The following is a 27255-nucleotide window of genomic DNA, read 5'->3' as shown; positions in this document are numbered from 1 at the left end:
TACCTTTTGCCTCCCGACTTTTTATTTTTCTTTCCTCTGCGTATCTGACGTTCACTGCTTCTCATGTCTGGCTGACTGGTGGTTGCCTGGCTTCTTGCCCCAAGCATGCTCCCCTCTTTTTCTATGTTTCCTTGTCTCTTCTCTTGTTCTTCTGGAGCCCAGATTTCTCCTCCTATTTATTCTCTCTGACTGCCAGTCCTACCAATATTTTCTCTGCCTAGCTATTGGCCATTTAGATTTTCATTAGACCTATCATGTGCCTCAGGCAAGCAAAGTAAACAGATGTAACACATCTATGTATAATTAAACAAATGCAACGTAATCAAAAGGAACACACCTTTACGCAGCTAAAGTAATAGTCTACAGTATAAATAAATGTAACACATCTTTACATAGTTATAATGATATTCTACAACATTTCCCAGTCTTTTAAAATCTGTAACAAGAGACAGTATTTAAATATGATCCAGGCCTTCAGGTTTCCAGTACACTGCACCACTGAGCAAACCTGGTGATATATGGAGGTAGAAAGACACTGAGCAGTGACCCTGGGGACCCCTGGAGTTTCTTCTGGGAACTCAATACTACTGGAGCTAATCTGTAATTACTAAAAGCAGAAGGGCTAAATTCCAGTCTCTCCATCAGCTTTCCCAATGAATAGGGAAAAGCACGCCAAAACCAACCAACCAAAAACAAAAACAAAAAGACAATTAGTCAGGAAAGTCTATAAGTATAGACTGCCCAAGCCTCCAAATCTGGACACATGTAGTCTGCAAGTATTTCTTCTCAAGATCATGAAAGGTCCATTAAATAAGGATGCTGGATGCAGTTTTGCTCATGTGACTGTAAGTGTTCAGTGAAGCTCTCGATGGGAGGGGACATACCCTTCCACAGCAGTTCCTCCACAATATAGACCTGGGGAGGAGGCTGGAGCAGCATCTGCCGGAGTTCTGGGCACTCAATGCCCTTTATATCAAAGGCCATTTGCTTCTCCACGAGAAGGGAAATTCTCAGGACATCTCACAATTGCAATGCCTGGTACATGTTACCTATCAAAGCACAAGCTGTCAAAAAATTATCTCAGTTCAAATGGGAAAGGCATTCATGGGGAACACACAAAGTTCACTATCTGGATTAAAAAATTATTCAAACAAGACTACTACCCATCCCTTTCCCCATCTGGTGAACCTGAGTTCAGTTGAATTTAATGTGCCCTTTCTTCAGAATACCACTAATAGTTTAAGTGATGACCACAGCCTTTCTGCACGCAGAAGGGAACACATCTGATCTTTTTCACTGAGCTTTGTTTCCAGTTACCTAACACAGCCTCTACCAACTACAGCATTTCTCAGGGAGGTCACAGGCTAGCTTAATAAAGGTCACAGATGATTTCAAGATTGACAAGTCCACTCCAACAGCTCAGAGTCTTTGTTGGTTTGCTTGTTTGATTTTTCTTTGTTTAAACATGGCATTTAGCACACATTGGCCTTACATTTCCATGTAACTTAGGATGACTTTGACCCTCTGATGCTCCTGTCTCCAGCCTCTCATGCTAGAAAGACAGGTGTGTGCCAACAAGACTGATTTAGGAGATATTGGTCTCCAAAGTGCCCAGGGCTTTGTGCATGTCATGCAGGCACTAGCCCAGCTGAGATCCACTCCCATCGCTTTGGTGATCATCTCCAGCAGGTGCCATCCATTTGACCTACACTATTCAATGCAGCACATCTGAGGTGGTCCATCCTAATACGGATTCAGTATTAGATAGTCAGTATGTAAAAATACAAAGACCTTTAATGACACCTCACTGGGGACCTGTCTCCTGTAGATAGACCCAAGGCAAAGGAAACTCACTGCCTTCAATTCTGTACCCACAAGTAACCTTTCCATGCTGGAATCCATGTTGTGAATGCAAACATAACTTGGTTCTGATGAAATTTAGTGAAACATATAAAAAAACTACTCAGGAATCTGAGAGAGGGACCAGTCGGGAGTAGTGGGGTAGTTCACACAGTTGGGAAAAAGTGAGAGATGGGGGAAGGAGAGTAACGAGAATGCACTGTGTACATGTGTGGAATTGTCAAAGAACTAACAGTGAAAATTGCATATTTTGTGTGTGTTTTGACAAAGCTTGCCTGAAGATCAGAGGGTGGAACTAGCCCCTAGTTAACCATAGAGGCAAGGCAGTGGTGGCACACATCTTTAATCCTAGCACTTGGGAGGAGGAAGCAGGAAGATCAGGAGTTCAAAGTCACTCTGGGCTACAAGAGATTGACCCAGTCTAAAAGAGAATCAGAGCTGGGTGGTGGTGGTTCACACCTTTGATCTCAATCCTTTGAACCCAGCACATCGGAGGCTCAAACCTTTAACCCCAGCACTAGGGAGGTGGGGACTGGAATATAATGTGGGTAGAGACAGGATCCCCTCCATTCAATCTCAGGATTTATAGAGACAGGGTCACCCCCATTTGGTCTGAGATTTCATAGGAGTAAGAAGTGACTGTGGCTACTGTTCTGCTTCTCCAATATTTCAGCCTTTACCCTGATATCTGACTCTGGGTTTTTATTGATTAAGACTAATTAGGTTCATGCTTCAAAAAACTCTAAATGACCACTGACTACATTCTTTTGTTGTTTCACTTTTGTAGTTGTTGTTTATTTATTTTGTTTTTTATATTCCAAAGTTCCCCTCCCCCCTCTTTCCAGCTCTCCCCCTCCCCTCTCCCACCATCCCGTCCACCCCTCCTCTACTATCTCTCTTTGGATACAGACAGGCATCCTGTGGTATCAGCCAGCCATGGTATATCAAGGTGCAGTGAGATTAGGTACCTCATCTTCTAGTAGGGATGGATGAGGCAATCTGGTAGGGGGAATGGGTCCAAAAGCAGGCAGCACAGTCAGAGAAACCTGTTGTTTGCTTTTTTATTATTAATTTATTCTATGTGCATAGGTATTTTGCCTGCACCATGTGCAAGCCTGGTGTCATCAGAGGGCAGGAGAGAATGTGGAATGCCCTAGAACTGGAGCTACAGAATGTTGAGCGCCACCATGTGAGTGCTGGAAATCTAACCCAGGTTCTTGGAAAGAGCAGCAACTGCTCTCAAAAACTGAGCCATTTCTCAGGCATTGGTTTTGGACTTTGAGACAGGGTCTCACTATACAGTCTGAGTACAGCTTCAGTCTATACTGAAGCTATCTCTGTGCACCAGAATGTCCTTGAGCTCACAGAGACCTGCCTCTGTCTGTCTCTAAAATACAGGGATTAAAGTCATGTGCTACCATAACAAGCCAGGTTTTCATCTGGATGTATTTGCACAGCACTGTGAAGGGAACTGTAGAACACAGTTCATACTTGTCCTGCATCCTGCATCCTCCCTATGTCCCACATGCTTGACATCAACTTGGTGGAAGAAAGCTGTGCATTCCTCTGTTCTTTGTGGTCCTTTCCTCATTATCCTTAGTCTGGACCAATGTGGGCAGTCCTTTGCACAACATTAGGCATCTTGTGTTTAAAGCTGGGAAATTAGCAAAATGTTTATCTATCATGTTTAAGTATAATATGTAATGGGTAGTTGAGACTCTTCCTGGTTCCATGTATTTCTTTGAGTTATCAAGCATGATCCCCACTGTAAAAACTCTGCAGTATAAATAGAATCAATAAAGCCATATATATAGAAAAAGCATAATAATCATACATATTTCTTGAGGTCACTAGGGTTCTTTAATAGTTATATTAGTATATAAAAATGAAGGGAGTTTAAGGAGCAAGTAACTTTTCTATATCTTATGATATCTCTATCATCTATCTATCTATCTATCGACTATGTCTCTCTGTCTCTCTATTCTCTTCTCTTCGTAGGGAACTCAGGTTAGCTATGTACTCAGAATCCTCCTTCCTCTACCTCCTACATGCAGGGATTTTAGTCATGTGCTCTATTCTCAGCATTTTTCTTCCAATGTTGGAAACATGATTCCTACATTGATGTTAATATTGACATGAGATGGAAATCCTAGGTACAGTGGTATTGTTTGCTGTGATTGTTGGTGTTTGGAATATGACTCTTGAATCTCTCCAATGGCCTTTATATTTGAATGCCTGGTCTTTGGGGAATAGTACTGTTTATGAAGGATTAGAAGGATTAGTAGGTGTGCCCCCCCCACCCCGTATACTCAGAGGAAGTGGCATTCATTATTTGAGAGGATTAGGACCTGCGGCCTTGTTGGAGTAGGTGTGGACTTGTTGGAGGAAGTGTGCTATTGGGGTGGGCTTTGAGGTTTCAGGAGCCCAAGCCAGGCCCAGTGGCTTGCTCTTCCTGCTGTCTGCCAACCCAGATGTAGAAATCTCAGCTACCTCCCTAGCACCAGGTCTGCCTGCACACCACCATGCTTCCTGACATAACTACAAATGGACTAAACCTCTCAACTGTAAGTCAGGCCCAATTAAATATTTTTCCTTATGAGATGCTGTGATCATGGTGTCTCTTCACTGCAGTAGAAACCCGAACTAGGGCCGGGCGGTGGTGGCGCACGCCTTTAATCCCAGCACTTGGGAGGCAGAGGCAGGCAGATCTCTGTGAGTTCGAGGCCGGGCTGGACCGATAGCCTCCAAAACAATACAGAGAAACCCTCCCTGTCTCGTAAAAACCAAAAAAAAAAAAAAGAAACCCGAACTAAGACAGTCCTTGTTGGAGTTTTGTTGCTGATGTTTCAAAGGCCCACACCAGGCTAAGGAACCATAAACACAGTGAACAGAAGTTCTGTGACTACAGATGAAAGAATACTGGGGGATTGAGCAACTGCCACAGAAGTCAAAGAAGCTCTTGTAGAAAAAGATCCCTATGCCAGAGGACCGTTTGTTTCCACAGAAGAGAAACAGGCATTGGGTTCTTTAGGTTGTAATGATAGCCAGTTGTGTTTATGGCAGTTTATTTAAGGCCCTGAGATCCTCTGAACATGTGTAGGAAAGACTGACTATCATCCCCCCTGCTGCCTCTTCCTATGCAGTTACTATGGAAACCACCAAAGAAGGAAACTGACTTCTTTCAAATTCAGCTCCTGGGATTTATTTTTTTAAACAAGCTTTCATACAACTTGGGCTGACCTCAAACTCACTAGTAACAAATGACTTTGAACTGATCCTGCTGCCTCTGTCTCCCATAGGCCAAGGTTACAGATGGGCTGCCACCATGAGCCCAGTTTATGGGATGGAGGCCAGGCATTTGTGAAAGTTAGGCAAGTCCTCCACCAACTGAGCTACATCTCCAACCTTCATTCACTGGGATTCTTAGGGCCCCTTTCTTCCACTGAGCCCAAGCAGCAAAAGCATGCTTCGGGCTGCTGTTTCTTAGCATGAGCTCCAATCCTCTGCAGGCCTGAGGTGGATCTGCCCTGAAGTCTTTGTAGGAGGAGATAGTGAGCTTGTTTGGGATCAGTAGGTACATATCTTCCTCTCCTCTGCGTGGATGGTTCTCTCCTCTCTCACGCTCTCAGTTCAAACAGAAGGAACAAATGTAGGCCGATCCTACTATAACAGGGATGACGTCCAAGAAATTTTAATATGTCTCTTGTTCCATTCTCCAGCATGCCAAGTGCCTCTGTTCCTCTGTCTTCCTCTCCCCCACCCCCATAATCTATGTAGAGTATTCTGACGACACATGACTTTTGTATGTGGTCATGAAAAGGCAATCCAGCATTACACACCTGGATGTGAAGGCTGTACTCAAAGTCTAAGAGATGGCTCTTGCAGAGATAAAAACCTGAGGGTCCATTTCCAACTACAAATGAATAGAAAACAACCAGTTAGCCAACTAGCTAATATCATCAAATTGGGGATTCCAGAGCTTTCAATGGGATGAGACACAATCAATACCTACCTCGGTGATAAAAGTAATTTTGTGCTCATTGGCCTGGTTTTGATTCTGAACCACCCTTTCTGCCAAAAGAAGTTGCCTTTCTATATATTCCTTTGTATAACGATAAGATTATTATTTTCCAACAATTACATCAGCCAAATAACTACAGGGTGACATCTCTAGAAGTATTTGATTGAAAACCTGGAATTAGAGTATGCCTGATCCAAAAGAAGGGAGAGACTCTAAAGAATTCTGGACCCTACTGCCTAAACTTCAAAACACAAATTGTTTCAAGTTACTGGTAATTTCTGAAAAAAAATTCTACTTGAGTCTTCAGCTAAATAGGAAATCCTTAAAATCCCAGCCTCTGTATAACTTCACAAAGTCTGCCTTTCCTTCACTTAGGGGTCAAAATACCTCAGGTTTCAAAGGTTTCTCACCATGGATGAAAGCACCCATCCCTGTGGTTGATGCTTCTTATTTCACACTTCTCTTTCAGGATAGCAATATGAGTACATAGCATATGGTTAAGTTACATGGATGTATGTATGCATGTATGTATGTAAAAAGTACCTACCTCTGAGATCTATTTATTTACAGTTGGTGTGTCACATTTATCAAAATGACTCCATCTTCCATAGATCCAAATCCCTCCGGACTTTTTCTTCGGAGACTGATCATAGTTGAAGGTGGTGGTCAGAGAGAGGTTCCTGTGTCTGGAGAGGTGATGCTGACCACCCAGACAGATATTAAATGATGGTCTTTGGTTTGATAAGCAGAACCCTAGACTGCAATTCATTTGCTGAACCCTGGGGCCAGCTCAACTGCCACAGTTGGATTTGGGAGATTGGTAGGGGGAGAGGACACTGGCTTCTGGGTCATGGGGACAGGGAACCAGGCAGTTCTATTCAGACTCGTGATATGCTGTGAACAGTGCAGGGTTGTCCCTGGAGTCTTGTGGCAGATAAGCGACTTAGGATGAGTGTTGGATGGCTTGGTCATGAGCTCCATCCCAGATGTCCCTAGCTTGTAGATGAAACCTCAGTGGGACTATGGATCACAGTCAGAAGAGTGGAGCTGAGCACAAGATGCCCTCTTAACATCTGCTTTAGCACAGTGTCCCTGCCAGACACTGATGGGGGAAGTCCTTCTGTGTATATATAAATAAAGCTCTGTTGACCAATAGGGAAGCAAGATAGGTGGGACTAAGAGTCTAGGAGGAGTCTGGGAAATGTAGTAAAGAGAGTCATTGCCATGTGATCTCGGGGAGAGGATGCATGAAGCTGAGTCCTCGGTAAGATAAGTCCTTATAAAAATATATATTAGTAATTATGGATTAATATTAAGTCAGAGCTAGCCATTAAGAAACCATAACAAACTGCCAGCAGCCTCATAATTAATATAGTGTCTTGTGTGCTATTTGGGGGCTAAAGCAGCCCCAGGACCCCAGGCTGGTGGGAAGGCTACACGTTACATATGGTGTCAGAGTGGGATATGAAGTTGCATGTAGAATGACAGAAGTGTAAAAGGGATTTTAGAAACAAAAGAACAAAGACAAGCATGGCTTCTTGGTAGCAGCATTTTTCTCGGGTGGGCTCTGTTTTGCTAGAGACAAGCAGAGACTCACAAGGCTCCCTTAAGGCAGTCTTCCTGACTCAGCATAAGCAGCAAGAAGAAAAAAAAATCAAAATCCCACAGGGCTCTTTTAAGAGGTCCTGCCAACAATGGAATGGTGTGCACAAGCAGTTGGCAGTGGCAGTGACCACATCTCCAAGCTGCCATAGACTAAGGCGTTGAGCACAGCTCCCAGTGCTGGCGGCAAACTTATGCCCACCATGTTGGGAAGCCAGCAGCTGTTTCCACTTTAACTTTAGCAATGTTGTTTAGCAGATAACAGACAGATGACCAGAAAAACAGAAAGATTTACAGTAAAGTCAGATTCAGATGAAGTAAAACCTCTAAAAGGCTTACAGTGTGTTTAAAAATATATGTAAATTTGGGAAAGAAAAAGAAACGGGATAGTGGGAAAAAAAAAACAACCAGAGAGTAGCTGGGTGTGCTGGCACATGCCTTTAATGCCAGCACTCCAGAGGCAGAGGAAGGAGGATTTCCACAGAGAAACCTGTAACATGTAGTTTTCTTCCGCCAGCCGCTTAGGCTCTGCCACAGTTGCAGTCCCCAAATAACACACAGGAGGCTATATTAATTATGAAGCTGTTGGCCGTTTGCTTGTTTCTTACTGGCTAACCCCTAATTGTTAATCTAAGTATTTCTCTTACCGGAGAAAAGGGTCCAGACATCTTACTTCTCTGGCAGGCTACATTGACTCTGCCGTGTCTCTCTTTCCCAGAATCCTCCTCAACTCCTAGTCCCACCTATCTTGCTTCCATATTGGCCAACAGTGCTTTATTGACATATACACAGGACTTCCCCATCAAAACCCTGTCTCAGAAAAATAAATAAATAAAAGTTAAAGATAAAGAATAATATAAGCTACGTAAAGATGGAAAATAGAGAGTCTGGATACTGTATGCTATTGTGTTTTTCAGCTGGTGGGAAGACTACACATTACAAGACACAGACTCCCAATAACACGATCGCCTTGACTGAGCAACAAGATATCCGGGATAAAGAATGGTTTGTTTTCTTGATTAAGCCTCCTCGAAAAGATCTCCATGGTCCTTGCCACCACCATAACCATGTTGGTGTCCATAATCGGGGCTGCCACAGGAAATCATGTTGATGTCCATAGTCTATTCTACCCCACCAGAGGCTATGTTGATGTCTGTGAGCAGGGCTGCAGGAGACCATGTGGAAGTCCATGATCTGTGCTGCTGGCAGCTATGGGAAAGCAACCTTCTTTTGAGGTATTGATGACTGCACTCATAACTGAGAATGACTTTGAGGGCGCCTGTAACACCCCCCCCCCGACACACACACACACACACACACACACACACACACACACACACACACACACGCACGCACGCGCGCGCGCGTGCGCAAAATAGACAGGAAACTATTGAAGAGAGTCCTTGGAAATTGTGGTGGGGATGCTGAGGAGTAGTTCTTCATAGATGATGGCTTCTGGAGGAGGTAGAAAGGGATAGGGAAGGTCTCTGTTCTCTTTGGGGCGTTGGCCATTTGGAGTTGGACATGCTCTACTGAGCATATGGGAAACACAAATTTGATTTGGTGTCTTTTTTTCCTTTATTGGGGGTGGGGGACACAGGGTGGGAGAGTGAACCTGGGAGGAATGGGAATTGGGGTACATTGTATGGAATTTCCAAATAATTAATAAAAATATGTTGGGAAGAATACAAAACAAAATCTGTTGTCTATGAGTGTAAAAGTTGCTCTGTGATAGTAAATGCTCCTGTGAGCACTACGATTTTATTCTATTTTATATTTATGCCACATGTGTGTAGCTGCCTACAGAGGCCAGAAGATGGCAAATCCCTGTAGATGGTATAAACTTTCGTATATTATCTGCTTTTCTGTTCCTTTGGACCTTTGTTTAATCTCTCTGGGAGGAATGCCTCCATCTGCCCAAGGGATACCGAAGCAAGATATTTCCTTCCTCCAGTCTAGAGTGTTCAAGGACATTTTACAAATAAGTTCAGGGTTTAGATGGGATAGATATGCTTATGATAGGATAGAGGCAGATTATAATTTATCATCTTCTATGTATATATGCTTTATATATGTTTGAGACATTTTGTATATTGACACAATTTAAATTCTAAATCTTTTCTTTAGACTAAAAGGGGAATTGTAGGAAGAGGTCTACGTACCTGTAGCGATGACCACACCTGTTTGGGTATGTTCACAGGTACATAGAATGTACAGAGGATAAAAAGATCTAGGAGGAGGAGACTCTCTTTGGGTTCTGGTTCGGCCTGGAAGACCTTTGGTTCTCGACTTTCTTGGCTTTTAACGTAAGTGACTTCTCCTCAATAAAATATCATAGGACATCCCTATTTTGTGTATCTTAATATTTCCACATTAGCCCTGCCCCCAGATTTGAGACTTCCTGACCTCTGAGCACATCTGTTGAAAGTGCTGAGAACTATTCAGATGTTTAGCATTGCTTTTCTGTCCCTGCTTTGAGCACTGAGATATCTTGGAATAAAAGCTTCAGAACGAGCTCTGGGCAGTCATCACCTGAAGCCCCCTGGTTATATCATTAAGTCACTGGAGGGTCACTATAGGGGGTACAGGCAGTTGTAAGACAATTGATGTGGGTGCTGAGAACTAAACTCAGGTCCTCTGGAATAGCAGCAAGCAACCCTGATGAGCCATTAGTGCCCCCCCATCACTGAGAAAGAAATCATCAATCCCACTGAGTGAGAACAAATACACCACCTCCCCGGAGTGAAGCAATCTTTATTTACTATGTATTGGAAGATGTCATTCTGTAAAAATGTGTCTGATTGGTTTGAATAAAGCACTGTTGTCCAATATGGAAGCAAGATAGGTGGGACTAAGAGTTGAGGAGGATTATGGGAAAGATAGACACAGGCAGACACCATGTAGGCCGCCAGAGGAGTAAGAGGTCTGGACCCATTTCTCTGGTAAGAGAAATACTTAGATTAACAATTATGGGTTAAATACTTAAGTCAGAGCTAGCCAGTAAGAAACAAGCAAATGGCCAGCAGCTTCATAATTAATATAGTGTCTTGTGTGTTATTTGAGGACTGCAACTGTGTCAAGGCCCAAGAGGATGGTGGGGAAAACTACACTTTACAACTATGCACAGAACTGACTCTCAAAGCAGGGTTTGAAAGAGCAGCATGGGTTAACTTTCCATGCCTCTTTTTACAAGGAAAAAAGTATAAACTGGGGGTTTTCCAAGGAATTTGGTGGAGTAGGGATTTGACAAGCAATATTTTGCAGAAGTAGACAGCAGATTAGATTATTTGAGAGATCATCTTGGCAGAACATCCTATCAGGGTAGAGTACATCCAAGGTGTGGGTCAAACTCCACAGTGGGGAGCATGTCAAATTCCAAAAACAGGTTAAAGTACAGTTAGCTTGGAATTTTGCAGCAAACAGAAATGAACTTATTGTGACCTAACAAAATGGCTTTTAACTTTAAAATGAAGTCAGGCTGGTCCATCAAAAGAATATGAGATGCTATTGTTTGAACACCCCCCTCCCTCACCAAGTTCATGTGTTGGGAACAAAATCCCCAAATTAATAGCATTGGGGGTAGTGCATTTGGATGAATAGGTTACTATTGCTATTGTGGAATAAGTATTGGGAGAGTGCATTTGCTACTACAGTCCTCTTTTTCTTGTGTTTTCCTTGTGATGGCTTTGGCCATGTTTTGTTATAGCAAGGCCTTCACCCAATGTAGACTTTTCGGATGACACTACTGCAAAGAAAGTGCAACTCGCTATAAATTACCTAGCCAGTGATAGTCTCCTAAAGCAACATTAAATGTGATAAAATAGCAGACCTCAGGTTACCCAGAAAGTTGTGAACCCTCCCTCCCTATTCCTTGGCCTCTATGCAGTCCTGGTTCCTTCCAAGCCTACCCATTAGCAGGAAGAGATGTGGGTCATCTCACTTGATTCCAAATTTTATTTCCAAGTGCTGTCTAGTTCCCAGCACTGTGATGTGCTTCCTGGTCTGAGCCAATTGTCTCCTGATGTCTTCATAGAGCTTTTTGCACAGAATCTTTTACACCAGAGAATTCCTTGTTCTGGACCAGCAATATACAACACAACTCTTCTCCCATCCAAGTACTAACCAGGCCCGACCCTGCTTAGCTTCCGAGATCAGACGAGATCGGGCGCGTTCAGGGTGGTATGGCCGTAGACAACACAACTCTTCTCAACGGAGGATCTGTGGCTACTGAAAATGAGGAATTTAATTTTTAACTTGAAATTATAAATATAGGCTGGGAAGCGGCAGTGTACATCTGTAGATGGAAGTTTCTGTTCTGCCAATAGCTCCCAAATAAACACACTGAGGCTTGTATTAATTACAAATGCTCAACCAATAGCTCAGACTTATTATTAACTAGTTCTAACATTTTAAATTAACCCATATTCCTTTTTTACTGCCACGTGACAGTACCTTTATTAGCATTTATCATCTCCTGCTCCCTCTGCATCTGGCTGGCAACTCCAGACTCTGCCCTTCCTCCCAGCATCCCCCTATAGTCTGGCTCTCCTGCCTAACCTTATTCTGTTCATCTACTGGCCAGTCAGTTTCTTTATAAAACCAATGGCAGCGACATACATTCACACAGTGTAAAGGAATATTTCACAGCACATACATTTAATCCCAGTACTCAGGAGCAAGAGGCAAGGAGATCTGAGCTTGAGGTCAGCCTGGTCTAGAGTGAGCTCCAGATAGCCAGGACTACATAGAGAAACCATCTCACGCCTACTCCCTCAATTACAAGTATAATGATTACTCACTACAGTTACAAGTAGCATAGGTGTAGACCACACTAGAAAAGGCATAGTGATAGAAGTAAATTGTGGTTGTATGAGTATGAGGCTGCTTAACTGTAGTGGATCTGGAAACAGAAAAATTCTTGTGTTCAGCTCAAACTCTAACCCATGGGATGATTCCATTCATATTTAGGGTGGTTCTTTGCCCCACAGCTAAACCTCTGGAAAGAATCTCAGACATGACCAGAGATGTGTCCTCTAGGTGGTTCTAAAGCCAGTGATGTTAAAGAAGATGAGCTGCCATTTTAATGCAACTTTTAAGGGCTTATGTTTCTTTGCCTGGTGAAAACTACCATTGTCTTTCCATCTTGTGGTGTCTGAAAGATGGCTGAAAAACAGAATGTGTTCACTATTTATTCAGAACATCAATCCTATTAAAGAGGGGCTAGCTTGCATGGTTTAGTAATCTACTGAAAAGCTCCATTTCAACCTATGAATTAGAGAGCTCACCCCTACAGCACACAAGCATCTCTAAATAACAGCAGTCTTCAGTATTTCCTGATGAAGCATAAATCTAATCTTAATAAAATCCCTGAGTTAGGTATTGGGGGCAAAAGCTAAAAAGATCAGAGAATCAGGGCAGCAGTCCCCAGAGACTTATTACCTGAGTTCTCTGATCAAAAGGGCCAAGATCCTGTCTCCTTCCAGCTGTATCACTTACTTCCTGTCTGTTGTCTGTACAGACCTCCAGATCTCTATGGTTAACTAATGGCTAGCTCTACCCTCTGATTTCCAAGTAAGCTTTGTCAGAACACAAACAAAATACCACACATCCTACAGGTCTTAGTTTTGCCAAATGTCCTGACATGGTTTTGTGTGTGACAAAACAAAAAACCAAAATCAAAAAACCCTCAGTAACTTTGAATTTTATTTCCTACTTTATCTTGAAAAGGTTTTTAAATTATGTGTTTATGTGTGACTATGCACGTGTGCAATTTTGTGGAGACTGGAGAAGTCAGAGCTCCTTGGAGCTAGAGGTAGCGTTACTTATATGAGCCACCTGACAGGGATATTAGGAACTGAACTTACATTCTTTGAAACTGCAAAACATTCTCTTAACCACTGAGCCATTTCATCAGCTTCCCATAAATTGCCCATTTTCATATTTAATACACTTAGACAACAGCACATGGGCTAACACAATTGAGTAATAAATGACTTTAAAGCAATCAAAACAGCAGCAACAACAAAACTCTAGGAACAGAATTAATAATTAGGCAGAATAGTTCCAAATCACAGCAATACCAAGAGACCAGCTTTTTAAATTCCACACACAACATTTGAAATTGGGTAAAGAAAATGATAAATTCCAGAGACTAAGAGGTAGATTACAGTTCATTTTAATTTTGGTCCTTTTTTTTTTCTAAAAAAATGTGTAATTTCTTTGATCCCTTTTGGATGTTATTAAAATGTTATAAAAATATCACCAGTGTAGAGTTTAGTGTTTTGCTAATAAGAAGTCCAGCACACCCTTCTGTTCATCACTTAGATGCCTATGATTACAATTATATCCAGCACACTGCTGCAGAGAGAAAAGCACCATTTTACTAGTGCCTGAAGTCATGGTCTTCAGCTGTGAATCCTTCATCTCAGGTTGCTCATTTTTCCAGGAATCTTGCTAAGTCTCCTCAGGCTGCTTCAAACTCATAGACTCAAGCAATCCTCATGCTTCAGGGTCCTCAGTAGGCACGACCATGTGTATGAACCACTATGCCTGGCTCTCAAGTAATTTCTTAAAGTGTTGGACAGGCATGAATATTTTCCTTCTACCTGCTACACAATTTATCCAAGGCTATTAGTTGACTGTAGGTTCTCTCCCTATATTCATTATGTTTATTACATCTCTCAAGCACATATTCTCTGAAGAGCTTTGGTTTAAGGCTTTTACACATGCAAATTTACTTTTTTAAAGAGTCCTCATCCACATGAATTTTATAATGATTGGTAAGGGATGACCTATGGTTGAAAAGTTTCCCACATGTGTTACATTCATAGGGTTTCTCTCCAGTATGAATTCGCTGATGTGCAATACGTGAAGAGCTTTGCCTAAAGGTTTTCCCACATGTGTTACATTTAAAGGGCTTCTCACCAGTATGAATCCTGCGATGCTGAATAAGTGCTGAACTTTGGCCAAATGACATGCCACATTCCTGGCATCGGTATGGTTTCTCTCCAGTATGAATTCGCTGGTGGTTGCTGAGGGATGAGTTACACCTGAATGTTTTCCCACACTCATTACATTTATAAGGTCTTTCTCCAGTATGCATTCTCTGATGTTGAATCAGAGCTGAACTTTGTCTGAAGGCTTTCCCACAAACTTTACATTTACATGGTTTCTCTCCAGTGTGAATTCTCTCATGAATAATAAGAGTTGAATGGGAACTTAAGGCTTTGCCACATTCATTACAATTATAAAACTTCTCCCCTGTGTGAATTATTTGGTGTCTGTTGAGTCTTGAAATAGAAGTGAAGCCTTTCCCGCATTCATTACATCTGTAGGGCCTTTCTCCAGTGTGAATTCTTTCATGTTGAATAAGTGATGCACTCTGACTGAAGGCTCTGCCACATTCACTACATTTGAAAGGTTTTTCTCCAGTGTGGATTCTCTGATGATAACGAAGGGATGAGCTAGATTTAAAGGTGTTGCCACATTCGTTACACAAGTAGGTCTTCTTTCTGGAATGAATTCTCTGACCAGGCAGGGATGTGCTGCAACTAGATGACTTCCTACCTGGATTATATTTATAAGGGTTTTCTCCAGCATGGACTTTCTGGTGTATAAAAAGACCTGACCTTCTGCCAAAGGATTTACCACATTCCTTACATCTGTAGGATTTCTCCACAGTGTGGGTTCTTAGATGTTTATACAGGGATGTACTGAGAGTGAAGGCTTTGCCACATTCTTTACATACATAAGGCTTCTCTCCAGTGTGAGTTATTTGATGTTGAATAAGGGCTGAACTTTGGCTAAATGCTTTTGAACATTCTTTACATTTAAATAATTTCTCTCCACTATGATTTTTCTCATGCTTACGAAGAGATGAGGTGTTGGTGAAAGTTTTCTCACACATACTACATTTATGTCGTTTACCTGGTGTGATTTTTGGCTGATTAGATAAATATGGTATCTCCCTGAAAGTGTTTTGTTTTTCACATTCTGATGACCTTTTTTCTCTATGTGACTTTGGACTAAATTCATTGTTTTTATGGCTTCTTTCTATAATCAAAGTATTCTTATCCTGCTTTTCCTCTAATTTGTCTTCATATATGAAAAGTTTTTCTGACTTCAAGTTCAAAGGTTCATTTCTTTTAGATTTTTTCACAATCAGTTCCTGAAATGAAGAGTCTTGTGTTTGAGTTGATTTAGTGGTTCTGTGATTGTGCTTCAATCCTAGAAAAGGAAAAAAGAAACCAAGTATGTTTCTTGTGGTATAAAAATTGACTACTGAGACAAGACACATAGAGTGAATGAATAAGAATGCCATTTAAGTAATCTTGGTATATAGTTAAGATATTGAGGGTAGAATAGAAGAGTTAGTAAAGAAACATAACTGATAGGAACAGAAGTAGTAGAGTGAAGAAAAAAATAAAGCAAACCCATTTCAAGAGGGTGATTAAATGGGGCAGAGCAGGGAAATGGATTATCCAGAATTCAGAGTGCAAATGATAGTCACCTACATTTGCCCTCTATGGTTTCCTGCCAACAATATCTTTCATATTCAATTAAAAAATTTACTGTAAGAATCCTTGACTCTGAGCAGGGAATTGGTGGCACACATCTTTAATCCCAGTACTTGGGAGGCAGAGGTCGGTGGATCTGTGAGTTCAAAGCTGGCCTGATCTACAAAGAGAGTTCCATGACAAGCTCCAAAGCTACACAGAAAAACCCTGTCTCAAAAAACAAAACAACAACAAAAAGAAAGAATCCTTGACTCTGAATATCCATGGTCCATTCCTCTAGCCAGATTCCTGAGACAGAAACTCAATTTGTAGCCCTGTTGTCCTTGAACTCATGACTCTTGCTTTAGCCTCCTGAGTGCTGGGATTATACGTAACTAATTTGAAGAAAGTCAAATAGTCTTGATTACTTAAACATGAATTTCATATATATTAGTCATAAGCCCTCATAGAACCTGCCTTCCCAAACAGAACACAGATGATTAAGAAAATTTCTAAATCAGTTCACACAGGAGTCATTATTAAATTAATTCTACAGAGGTGCTGCAAAGTAGGCAAAAGGTCAAGAACTAACTGTAAGTTGGAAAGGCAGCCTCATCCGTACATCAAGCAAGAGAGCTGTTATGGTTTGAGTCTGAAATGTCAATTAAAGACCCATGTTTTAAAAACCTCACTCTTAGCTGACTGGTTTAGGGTAGTAACTGGACCATCAGTGGGTTCCTAACCCAATGGGATTATGGAGAGGTGGTAGAAGTCAGGAGGTGGGGCCTTGGAAGAATAGGTTATTGGAGGCATATCTTATATAGCTTGTCCCTACTCTCCCCCAGCTTCTGGACCGCCCTATTCATACATCGCCCACATGATGCTCTGCCTCACCACAGGTCCAGAAGCAAGGTAGTAAAGTGCCATGGATTAAAATATCTAAAGCCATGAGACAAAATAATTCTCTCCTCCTTTAAATGGTTTCTCTCTAGTATTTGTCACAGCAATGAAGAGTCTACTGCACTGCCTCTGGCTTTCTTGTAAAGAAAGGCTATAGTTCTGAACCGTGCCTTTACTAGAGTTCTGAGTGCAGCAGCCAGGCACTGTATGTATATCTTCCCCATAGATAAAGTGTGGTGGTTTGAATAAGAAGGGCCCCTATAGGCTCATGTATTTGAATGTTTAGTCACTAGGGAGTGGAATTGTTTGAGAGAGTTAGGAGGTATCCTTGTTGGAGGAAGAATGTCATTAAGGGTAGGCTTTGAGGCTTCAAAAGCCCAGGCTAGGCCCCGTCAGTCAGTCAGTCAGTCAGTCAGTCAGTCAGTCAGTCAGTCAGTCAGCCAGTCTGTCTGCCTGTCTGTCTTCAGCTGCTGCCTATGGCTCAGGATATAGAACACTCAGCTGCTGTTCTAGCACCATGTCTAACTGCATGCTGCCATGCTCCCCACCACAATAATGGACTAAATAAACCTCTGTAGTCATGGTGTCTCTTCACAGCAATAGAACAGTGACTAAGACAGCACTGTTTCCTATGCATTACTGTCTACTATGGTCTCCTAACTAGCTTCCTATCTTTGAGTCTTGTCCTCTGACAACTCAGTCACCACACTGCAAGGAGGTAATCCTGCCTAAATCCACATCTTCCTGTGCTACAGGTTCCTAAGGATCTGTTAGAATGTCATGGATTCATAGTTGAGGTCCAGGTTCCTCCCACAGTGAAGGGAACTTTTGTCTACATCTGCCATTACCTCCTTCCTCTAGCAACTTGTCAGGTATGCTGAGTAAGATGCAGTTTCTGGAACAGTCCAGTTAATTTTATTGGGTTGTCTTTACATATGTAGAGACCTATCCTTCCATTCACACTCACTCACTAGGTGAATACTACGGCTAGATAATGTTCTCAGGGAATGCAGAGAATGTGCTGAGTAAGAGAAGCTTCCAGCCTTACAGAAACTTACGCTTTCATATGTGTGCGTGCATGTGTGTGTGTGCTGGATAAACAGGATATAGTGACAAACAAATAAGCAAACAGAAGTCATGTGGCCATTTAAAGAGAGTCCTAGGCAAAGCAGTCAGAAAACAAAGAAGGCAGGTGACTTCTGGAAAGAGCAAAGATGTGGTGCCTGGAATGCATTGAACAGAAGGGAAAATGGCAAAAGAGCAAAGTATGGGATAGAGGCTAATCATACAAGGCTTCCTCGGTATACTAAGCAGGATAGGGATGCCTGCGAAAACACGTGCTCATTTAGTTGGCAGAGAACAGAGTGAACTGGGGCAGGAGTGAAAGCATGGAGATGACAGTTTTAGGGAGCTACTGAGGTTATGTAGTCAGAAAGGGGATAAGGTACAGATGAAGTTGCTAACAGGGCTGAGATGAATGAACTAACAGAGTACTAAGGATGAAAGAGTACAATTAAGATCATGTCTAGGTTTCCAACCTGAAAACGAATTATGGCATTGATTACTAAGAGGGAGGAGAAAATGGCAAGTCCTAGGGAGTCTGTTTCAGGTATATCTGTGATAGCTAAGAGGGTTCAGAGGAAAATGCAAGGACACACTGAAATAGCTGTATTATTTTTAGAGATCTGGGGGAAAGGTCAGAGCTGAAGATAGGTAATGTGGGAGTCATCAGCACACAGATTCTATTTAAAGCCAAAGAACAGAAAGAAATCACCGGTTTCTTGAACATGTAAGAAGAAAACTGGGAGAGGATAGTGTTCCAGGAGCCAGAGAGGAGCAGGTGGTCAGCTGTGGCAAACACCCTAAAGACTGGGTTTGGTGTATGGCTTGGTTGGTGTATTTCAACTTGACACAAGCTAAAGTCAACTGAGAGGATGGACTCTCAATTAAGCAAACACATATATGAGATAAGGGTGTAGGGAAGCCTGGAGGGTATTTTCTTAATTAGTGAGTGATGCGGGAGGGTCCATCCCATCCCGAGTGGTGCCATTGCTGGTGGTCCTGGGTTCCATAAGAAAGCAAGCTGAGCAAGCCATGAGGAGTAAGTCAGTAAGCAGCACTCTCTGTGGCATCTACATCAGCTCCCACCTCTAGGTTCCTACACCGCTTGAGTTCCTATCCTGACTTCCTTTGATGATGAACTGTGTTCATCACAGAAACAGTAACCTTAACTAAGACAGTTTTGTTGTACCCATTTCAACTCCCAAGTGCCAAGGTCTTAGTTCTCAATTCATTTTCCACTGAGGTCAGACTTAGATTGTGGACATACTACCTGTTCTTACAATCTACACAGAACTGTGGCCATCACTACAAACTTAGAAAACACAAGGATGGTCTCTACCCTATCTCAGAGGAAGCAGGGCCATGCCAAACCTGGCCTTTCAACCTCTGAATTGAGATAATGGATTCTAATTGCTGTTAAGAGAAGCTTTTTCTTTGATAGAAGCTTTCTCGCCCGCCTGGTTCCAGATCCACATCAGTCCCAAATAAACACACAGGAGGCTATATTAATTATGAAGCTGTTGGCCTTGCTTGTTTCTTACTAGCTAGCTCTGACTTAAGTAATTACCCCATAATTGTTAATCTAAGTATGTTTCTTACCAGAGAATAGTTCCAGGCTTCCTACCCCCATGGCGTTACATGTTGACTCCCTGTGTTTCTCCTTCCCAGAGTTCTCCTGGACTCCTAGTCCCTGCTATCTTGGTTCCCTATAGGCTCAACAGTACTTTATTGACAAATGCACAGGACTTCCCCCAACAAATTGCTTTAAGTCACTCAGTTTTACTTAGGACTGCTGCTAACCTCTGTGGTAACCCTTGCGTAAAATCAGGAAAAGCCACAACCCCCAGAGAGACCTCACTGACAGGACCGCAGATGACACTGCAGCTGACGACCCCTCACAGCTCAGTCCTCTCAATGGCTACTGACATTAAAGACAACAAAGGAAATGATAAGGCAGGGGAAGTGACTTTCACTGGAGATATGATTACTAGACCATTTCTGGAATTTAAAAAATGTCAAAATTCCAGACTATTTCTGCATTTGGATGTGAAGCAAACCTGTGCAATGTACAGGTGCAATGCGCCCACGGTTCTTAGTGTAGCTATGCAGGAAAAACACCATCTCATTGCTTAGGTTTAGACCAATGCTTAAGCAAGAGAACCAAATAAGACACAGAAACCCTGAGCCATGGCCTCTCACCTCTCAGTTTATAAACCCATGGACAAAAGCTATTTTACTTGTGCATTTTGTTCTTTAAATTAATTATTCATTTTTACATGTAAGGGTATTTGGCTTGTGTGTGTATTACATGTGTTCCTGGGACACACAGAGGTCAAAAGAGGGCATCAGAAGCCCTGGAACTGCAGTTATGAATGGTTCTGAACCACCATGCGGGTGCTGGGAACTGAACTCATTCTCTGCAAGGGCAGCAAGTGCTCTAAAGAACTGAGTCCTGCTTTTTGTTTTGTTTTTATCTGTGATTAGATTTGAAGGGAAAGATAACTTGCAGGTTCAGAACTGGGTTCTGTCTGGCATCATGACCTCAGGTACAGATCTGCAGGTCCTTCAACTGCACTTGGGGGATGTGAGCTCCTGCTGAAAAGGCGTCCAGGCACATGGTGGCTTGCCAGGGCACATCACAGACACACGAGCATCCCTAGGTGTCCCACCCAAGTTCACTTTTGAGAGAAAAAAGGATGGCCATTCCTCAAGAGGAACAGAGCAGCATATTTATAATCCCAGTGTGCAGGGGATTGAAGTAGGAGAATCTAGTGTTCAATGCCAGCCTGGGCTACACAGTCAAACCCTCACACAGAGCAGAGCAGAAAGCAGCTCCAATGTCCACTCACAGTTCACTCCTCAGTCATCCACTCAGCTTTCCTCCAGAGCTGAGGAAGGCAGGTGACCTTTTCATCAGGCATCTCAGCCTCTCCCAAGACAGCTCTGGACTGCAGACCTACTCTGCTCAGGCTAATTCCCCTCCCTTCAGACATCATAACTACTGAGGGTGACCTCTGGCAGTTTCTACACAAATGAGGATGTAAAAGACAATTGTGGCTGCCATCTCACAAGTGTTTGCTTTGGACTAGGAAGAGATGCTCTTGTACAATACAAGGGCTGTGATAGGTCAGGATGGCCTGTCATTTGGCTCTCAGGTCTAGGCTCAGTGATGGACCTGAGAGCTCAGATCTGCCCCATCTACTCTCCCCTCCTTGCCCTCAGGTTCCCGAACCAGTTACAGGCTGCTCATGACTCCTCAGCCCCGTGCAGACTCTGAAATCCTCAGATCAAACCATGTGATGGGCTTCAGGAGAAATCTGGTTCTGCTGATGTCTCCTGACCTCTTCTACCTTTCTCCTGGGTCAATATTGGCTCCTTCAGTCACCATTCCCTAAGTTAGACACTCAAGTTTCATGCCCCCACCACACACACACACACACACACACACACACACACACACACACACACACATTATTTTTTGAAGAACACAATTTTCTTTCAACCTAGTGGTAACATATCGACAGTGCTCTGAAACTCGCCTCACTCCCTGACAGTCTCTGGAGCTGTCTCTATCATGGGTGTTGATGGATAGTTTCTTTAGTCGTTTTACTAAAGACATCTGAATTGTTTGATTAGAACCAGCTTTCCCAACGCTATCAAAGATTACATAATTGCCATTTACATTTCAAGTACTTCCAGCTGTCCACATGCAGAGTGCAGCTCACAGTCCTGCACCAAGGCACCTATTTCGGGACCCTTGCATACCTTCTCATCTCATTTCCTGCATTTTAACTTCGGCCTCAGTGAGTCTTTTATCATCCCTTAAATATGATCTCTGAAGATACAACCCTCCCCAGAAACAACCAACAAGAAAAAAGATCCCAAGGAAGTCACTCGGGACATGATTACGAAAGAATAAAAGGGAGCCGGACCAGACTTCAGCTAGTTTCCCCTCCTATTTAATTCATTGGGCTTTTTTGTGCTGGGAATTGAACCCAGGGCTTTATGTGTGCAGGCAGGTATTTGCAATGGCATCTGGCCTGAACCTAAAAAAGCAGCCACACCCTTTGGGCATGGTTTCAGGACATGATCGCTGCGGGTACACTCTCTTGGGTTGTGGGGAGCATTGAAAAGGCAGAGACTGACTCTTCTGGAGCAGGAACACCATGGCGGTTATCTGTTCTTATCTGTGTAAGTTGTCCTCCAATAAAACACCTATTTATCTTTACCTTGGGTCTGGTGAACTCTGTAATCCACCGCCTTCAGGAGCTCTTACCACTGAGCTCCATCCCAGCCTCCATCTCTTCTTGTTGACTGTGAACCGGAAGACACTTCCCATCCCATACTCCAAGCTGCACCCTCTCCTTAGTCACCACACTGGTGCCTACAGAGACTGCCAGGCCTGTGCACTCACTCACCGAGAGAGGAGCCTCCAAGACCTTCTTTCTCCACCTTCCAGGGAGCCTCTCCTTGCTGCAGCAGGGAGATCACCTTTGGTTTGGTAAATGGGAATCCTGCTTGCAGATAAAATTAACTCATTAGCTAAAAGAAGACAACCACAGAAGACTGAGAAAATCTCTTATGTTGCAGAAATCAAGTAAGCTTAAAATGTTTACCCCATATGGCCCTTTGCAGAAAAAGTATGCAAACTTCTAGGAGAGGCAATGGGAAAGAGGTTCCAGAGAAGGAACAAAGCTCTCTGCTTAGAGATAAACCAAACAAGCACAGAATGATTGCTGATGGGGAAGGTGCCTGGACCGGGAAGAACCACGGGAAGAGATGCTCTCCCTGCTACTTCCTCTACTGGACACAGGCAGTTCCAAACCTGCTATGGGAAGAGTATGTCAACTCTCATTTATAAGGACCCATCTATACGACCGGAAGGCAAAACTCTGTTAAGGTTTCACAATGACCACAGCTCTCATTCAGGGCAGGAGGTGCTGAAGTCTCATTTCTGCATCTACGCCCACAGGGAACTCCCTTACCCAGTGAGGCCAGGTTGCTGTAGTTCTCCAGCATCACCTCACGGTACAGGCTTCTCTGAGAGTGATCCAGCTTCTTCCACTCATCCCGAGTAAAGAGCACAGCCACATCCTCAAACGTCACCGACACCTGTGAGGAAAAGCCAACTTGATGAGCTCTGGGTTCAAGTAAGAGACCCTGACTCAAAATATAAGATCTGGAGAGCCATGGGGGGGGAAGTCATCCAATAGCCTCAGGCTTTTACATGCATGTGCATGTGTGTACGTGCACATTCTCACACACAGATATGCCCATCCAAACACATGAGAATATGCATATATGCATGCACGCCACACATACACACACATGACAAGAAAATTTAAAGGAAGTGTACAAGCACAACATGTAATCCACAAAGTAAAGTGGATAAGATAAACAACCCCCAAGGGCTGGAGAAGGCTGGAAGAGCAACATAAAGACGTGAAAAGAAAACAGATAATCAGTCTTGGTAAGGGCAAAGAAAGAAACACAGATGAGTGAGGGAGGCAGGGCCAGAAAGGAATTTTCTCAACTATGTATGTTTGTTCCGTCCCAGGGCACCTGGCATGTTACTTGTGGACTTTGTAGGCATACACCAGACTGGGATCAGACAACAGCATGTCTATCAAGAAATACAGGAGACTAGAATTGTGAACATGGGATGTGCTTCCATGGAGGGAAGTTCAACTTCTCCAAGTAGGGCAAGAGCTCCAAACCCTTGTGAGGGCTGAACTAAGTGGAGAACTTCGCCAGGAAGGAAAAACCAAACCCCTCCTTCCACTAAGAAATGAAATGCGCTTACCCGAGACCTCGCTTCGCTTTGCTCAGGAGCCATGTTCTCTCTGTAGGTGAGAGACAGTGAAGATGAAGGCAAATCTGAGGGAAGAAAAAGAAGGGTAGGCAGCACCTGCTGCTTCGCACCCCTCAGAAGCACCATCTCTGAAAGTGTCCCATCAGGCGAGCCTTCAGAGGACGAAGCGGGAGCTGGGGATGGGCATCAGTGAAGGATCAGGCGACACTGGACTCCATCACAGAGGGGACTCGCTAAGCCCTCACGTGCCAAGCATCACCCTGCACTGCTCACCACAGCCCAGCTGGCACTGCCCGGACCCTCCAGATCAGGAAACTGAGGCCAAAATGTAGCCACAGTGGGGACGCATCCGCTTGCACCCGCTCAGGTCTGACACGGGTCAGGGACGCGCTCCTCCCCACGCGATGCCCACAAAAACTGTTCTGCTGCTGTCAAGGGGTCGATTTCCAGGTCCCCAGAGAAAACTCCAGAAAGGGGACCAATGGCCCAGGACAGGAGGGCGGCACGGGAAACAGCCTGGGTTGGTCCCGCCCCGGCCGTGGCGAGCAGGTCACCTGCAGTCCAGGGCCGAGACCACTGGGAGCGCGCGTTCCTCCGCTTGCCCAAGGCTGGCGCCCCGGGAGGGGGCCACGCCGGAGACCCTGGGGCGCGGGAGGCTGTGCCGAGCTGAGCCGAAACCAGCCAGCCCCGGTCTGGCGAACGAACACTGGCCTTGCTCACCTTCCCCCCGAGGCTCCCGCTGCGCCTCACAGGCTTAGAGCGGCCTCGCGTGTGGACTCAGTCTGAGGACCTGGCGGGGGGGGGCGCCTCGAACCATGACACCGACGCCCGCGAAGGCTCACGGGATGTCAGGACTCCGGGTCCGAGGGGGGGGGTGGTGGCCGCGGAGGCCTCTGGGAAATGTAGTCCACTCCGAGGCGCAGGGATTCTGGTATTTGAAGTTCCTAGGTTTGTCTGGGACGCGGCCAACTCAGCTCCTCTGGTTCACAGATGCAGTGAAAGTAGTAGTGGACACCAGGAACCAAACACCTGCTTGTTAGATACATAATGAAAGATGTTGCAGGTTCATGCAAAGGAAGATGGCATAAAGTACCCCTTAGAAGAGCTATATTGTAAGTTGTTAGTAGCGCTGGAGAGAGGCCCAGAGAATTATGAGTTATTGCTGCTCTTGCTGAGGTCCTGGGTTCAAGTCCCACTCTGTCTATCAGGTTGCTCACAATGGTCTGTAACTCCAGCACCTGGGTTCCAATGCCCCCTTCTGGTCCTTCTGGGCAGTGTATGCCTTTCATGTTAACACACACAAAAATAATAAGTCTTTAAAATTCTTCTTTTCCCTCAAATAAACAAAGAAGAAGAAGAAGTATCTCTGCCTAAGGCACATTCTGATTGGTTTAACAAAGAGCTAAATGGACAATTGCTAAGCAGGAGAGATAGGTAGGACATCTTCCCCACCCATCCCCGCAAAGAGAGGAAACCTGAGATGAATCCAGGCATGTGAAAGATGCCAGACAGATTTGGAAAGAGTCCGCCACACAGAACGGGATAAAGTTAAAAGCCATGTGGTAGAATAATAAAAATATGGGTTAACTAAGTTACAAGAGGTAGTAGGAAACAAGCCTAAGCTAAAAGCCGAGCTTTCATAATTGATAATAGGTCTTCATGTCCTTATTTGGGAGCTGGATGGTGGGGCAGAAAAAGATGTGTTACAAGAGTTCTTAGAACGAGGCCACAGGCAGTCACGACGGAGCCCTGAGGGGCAAGGCAGACCCTTCAACCCCAAGGACAGGAATCCCTTACTTATAGGTTTGGGAAAGGAGGCGTTCCACACCACGTGGCATCACTTGTGTGCCAGGAGTCACGAGACAAGGCAGGAAGGCTCTAGACACATGCTGTGTTATAATTCAAGGTTGTCTTGGGTATCTCTGGGAGCTGGGCTGGCAGTTGAGAGAGGGAAAAAAGTAACTCGACCCTGTGAACCTTGTAACGTCACAGCAGGTAGCATATCAACTCTCGGGCTAGAGAGGGAAAGACTGCACGGGGGTATGGGAAGAGTTTTCAAGGTACAAGAGAAAGACGGCTGTAGGATCTGTGTTCTAACACCTCTATGTGCCAAGCCCTGTTAAAAGCTATTTGAAAAACATAAGTGAATAAAACAAATAACATTTTCCTGAAGCACATTTCTTGTAGGAGATAAGAATAAAACAATAAGCCATGAACGTGGTTAGGTAGGGATTTGGGGGATGCTCGCAATGAGAAGCGAGAAGAATAAGGCAAAGGGCGCTTGGACACACGGGAATGAAGCCCAGACTCGAGGCCATGTCGCAAGACAGAAGCAGCATTAGTCGCATTTTTGTGTATGTGACACACGCTTGAGAGGGATAACTTAAAGTTCTAAATGAAGAGATAATTTGGGGTCATGGTTTGCAAGTTTAAGGTCCTCACCCGGCTGACTCCACTGTGTGTAGGTTCATGGCAAGGCAGAGCATCACAGAAGGAGGGCGTAGAAGAGAAAACTGCACCCGATGGTAGCCAGGAATCAAAGAGGAGCTAACAGGAAGGGGTGGGGTCACAATAGACCCTCCAAAGACACCCCTAGAAGTCCACCCCCTCCATCCAGGCCTCACCGTCTAAAGTTCTATGACACCCCAAAAGTGACTGAAATACCAAGTCCATCAATGGATTAAGTCGCGATCTCTGTAACAGCCCTTATGAGCAAATCCTCCCTGGACAAGGCTTAGCAATGCAGCCAGATATGTGCTTTACCAAGTTCTTAGGTGCTCCCTCAATCCACTGAAATTGGCAACCAATAGTAATCATTATAGGGTCCTTCCAGGAGGAGCTAATGGACAATTGTTTAAGCTAGAAATTTTTATTTATGGGGGCCAGCAAGATGGCTCATGGGGTAAACCACATACTGCCAGTTCTAATAACCTGAGTTCAATTCTAGGAACTCACACTGGCAAGAGAGACTGACTCTCACAAGCTGTCCTCTGGCTTCCACCGACACACTGCAGTACATCCACATCCACATACACACAGTAAACAAATGTAAACACATTATATTAATTAATCTGGAGGTGGTACTGGAGAGTGAACCTGAGCCTCTAGCAGGTTAGACAAAGCACTGTACCACGGAGCCACATGGCCAGCCTGTTGGAAGACCCTGCTGCCTAAAGTTGCAGTCCACCGTGTCTGGACAGCTCTCCTGAGCCCAGAGTAAAATAGAAGACTCCCTTCCCCCAGCAGAGGCTTCCTACTCTCTGCCTGACCTTATTTGGAGGCTGTCCCTGAGCTTGGATGCCTGACTTATCTTAAGGGTGACCTTTCACACAGTTCCTTGCAAATGCTCTCCCCCTGCCGCCTATATGATAACCAAGTGTTGCTCATCTGTATGAAGGGACCATGCTGCCCAATGCAAACGAAGTATATTATTAGCACCTATTAGGTGTTGTCACAGATGCTGTCCCCCATCCTATATATTCCCCTCACTCTATCTCACTGAA

At 44.0% G+C, this 27255-nt stretch overlaps 1 protein-coding gene across 5 annotated transcripts in view; it reads right to left on the bottom strand.

Moving 5' to 3' along the window:
• Nucleotides 1-13169: 13169 nt before the first annotated feature.
• The window catches only part of LOC101833751 (zinc finger protein 354A), a 142995-nt gene continuing 128909 nt past the window's right edge, over nt 13170-27255 (bottom strand). Inside the window, exons 1-5 of one of the 5 annotated variants that reach the window (XM_040748539.1) lie at nt 24473-24556; nt 23744-23817; nt 22926-23052; nt 22359-22457; nt 13170-15709 (exon numbers count right to left, since the gene is read on the bottom strand). In XM_040748539.1, coding sequence (XP_040604473.1) covers nt 14217-15709; nt 22359-22457; nt 22926-23052; nt 23744-23776 — 1752 coding nt within the window. In that variant the 5' untranslated portion in view covers nt 23777-23817; nt 24473-24556 and the 3' untranslated portion in view covers nt 13170-14216. The other 4 variants (XM_040748540.1, XM_040748537.1, XM_040748538.1 and 1 more) reach the window with 4 other exon arrangements.

The sequence above is a fragment of the Mesocricetus auratus genome, unplaced genomic scaffold (assembly GCF_017639785.1).
Source record: "Mesocricetus auratus isolate SY011 unplaced genomic scaffold, BCM_Maur_2.0 Super-Scaffold_100007, whole genome shotgun sequence".
Classification (NCBI taxonomy): Eukaryota; Metazoa; Chordata; class Mammalia; order Rodentia; family Cricetidae; genus Mesocricetus; species Mesocricetus auratus.
The sequence above is the reverse complement of the archived record's forward strand: the minus strand, read 5'-3'. Positions and strand labels throughout refer to the sequence as shown.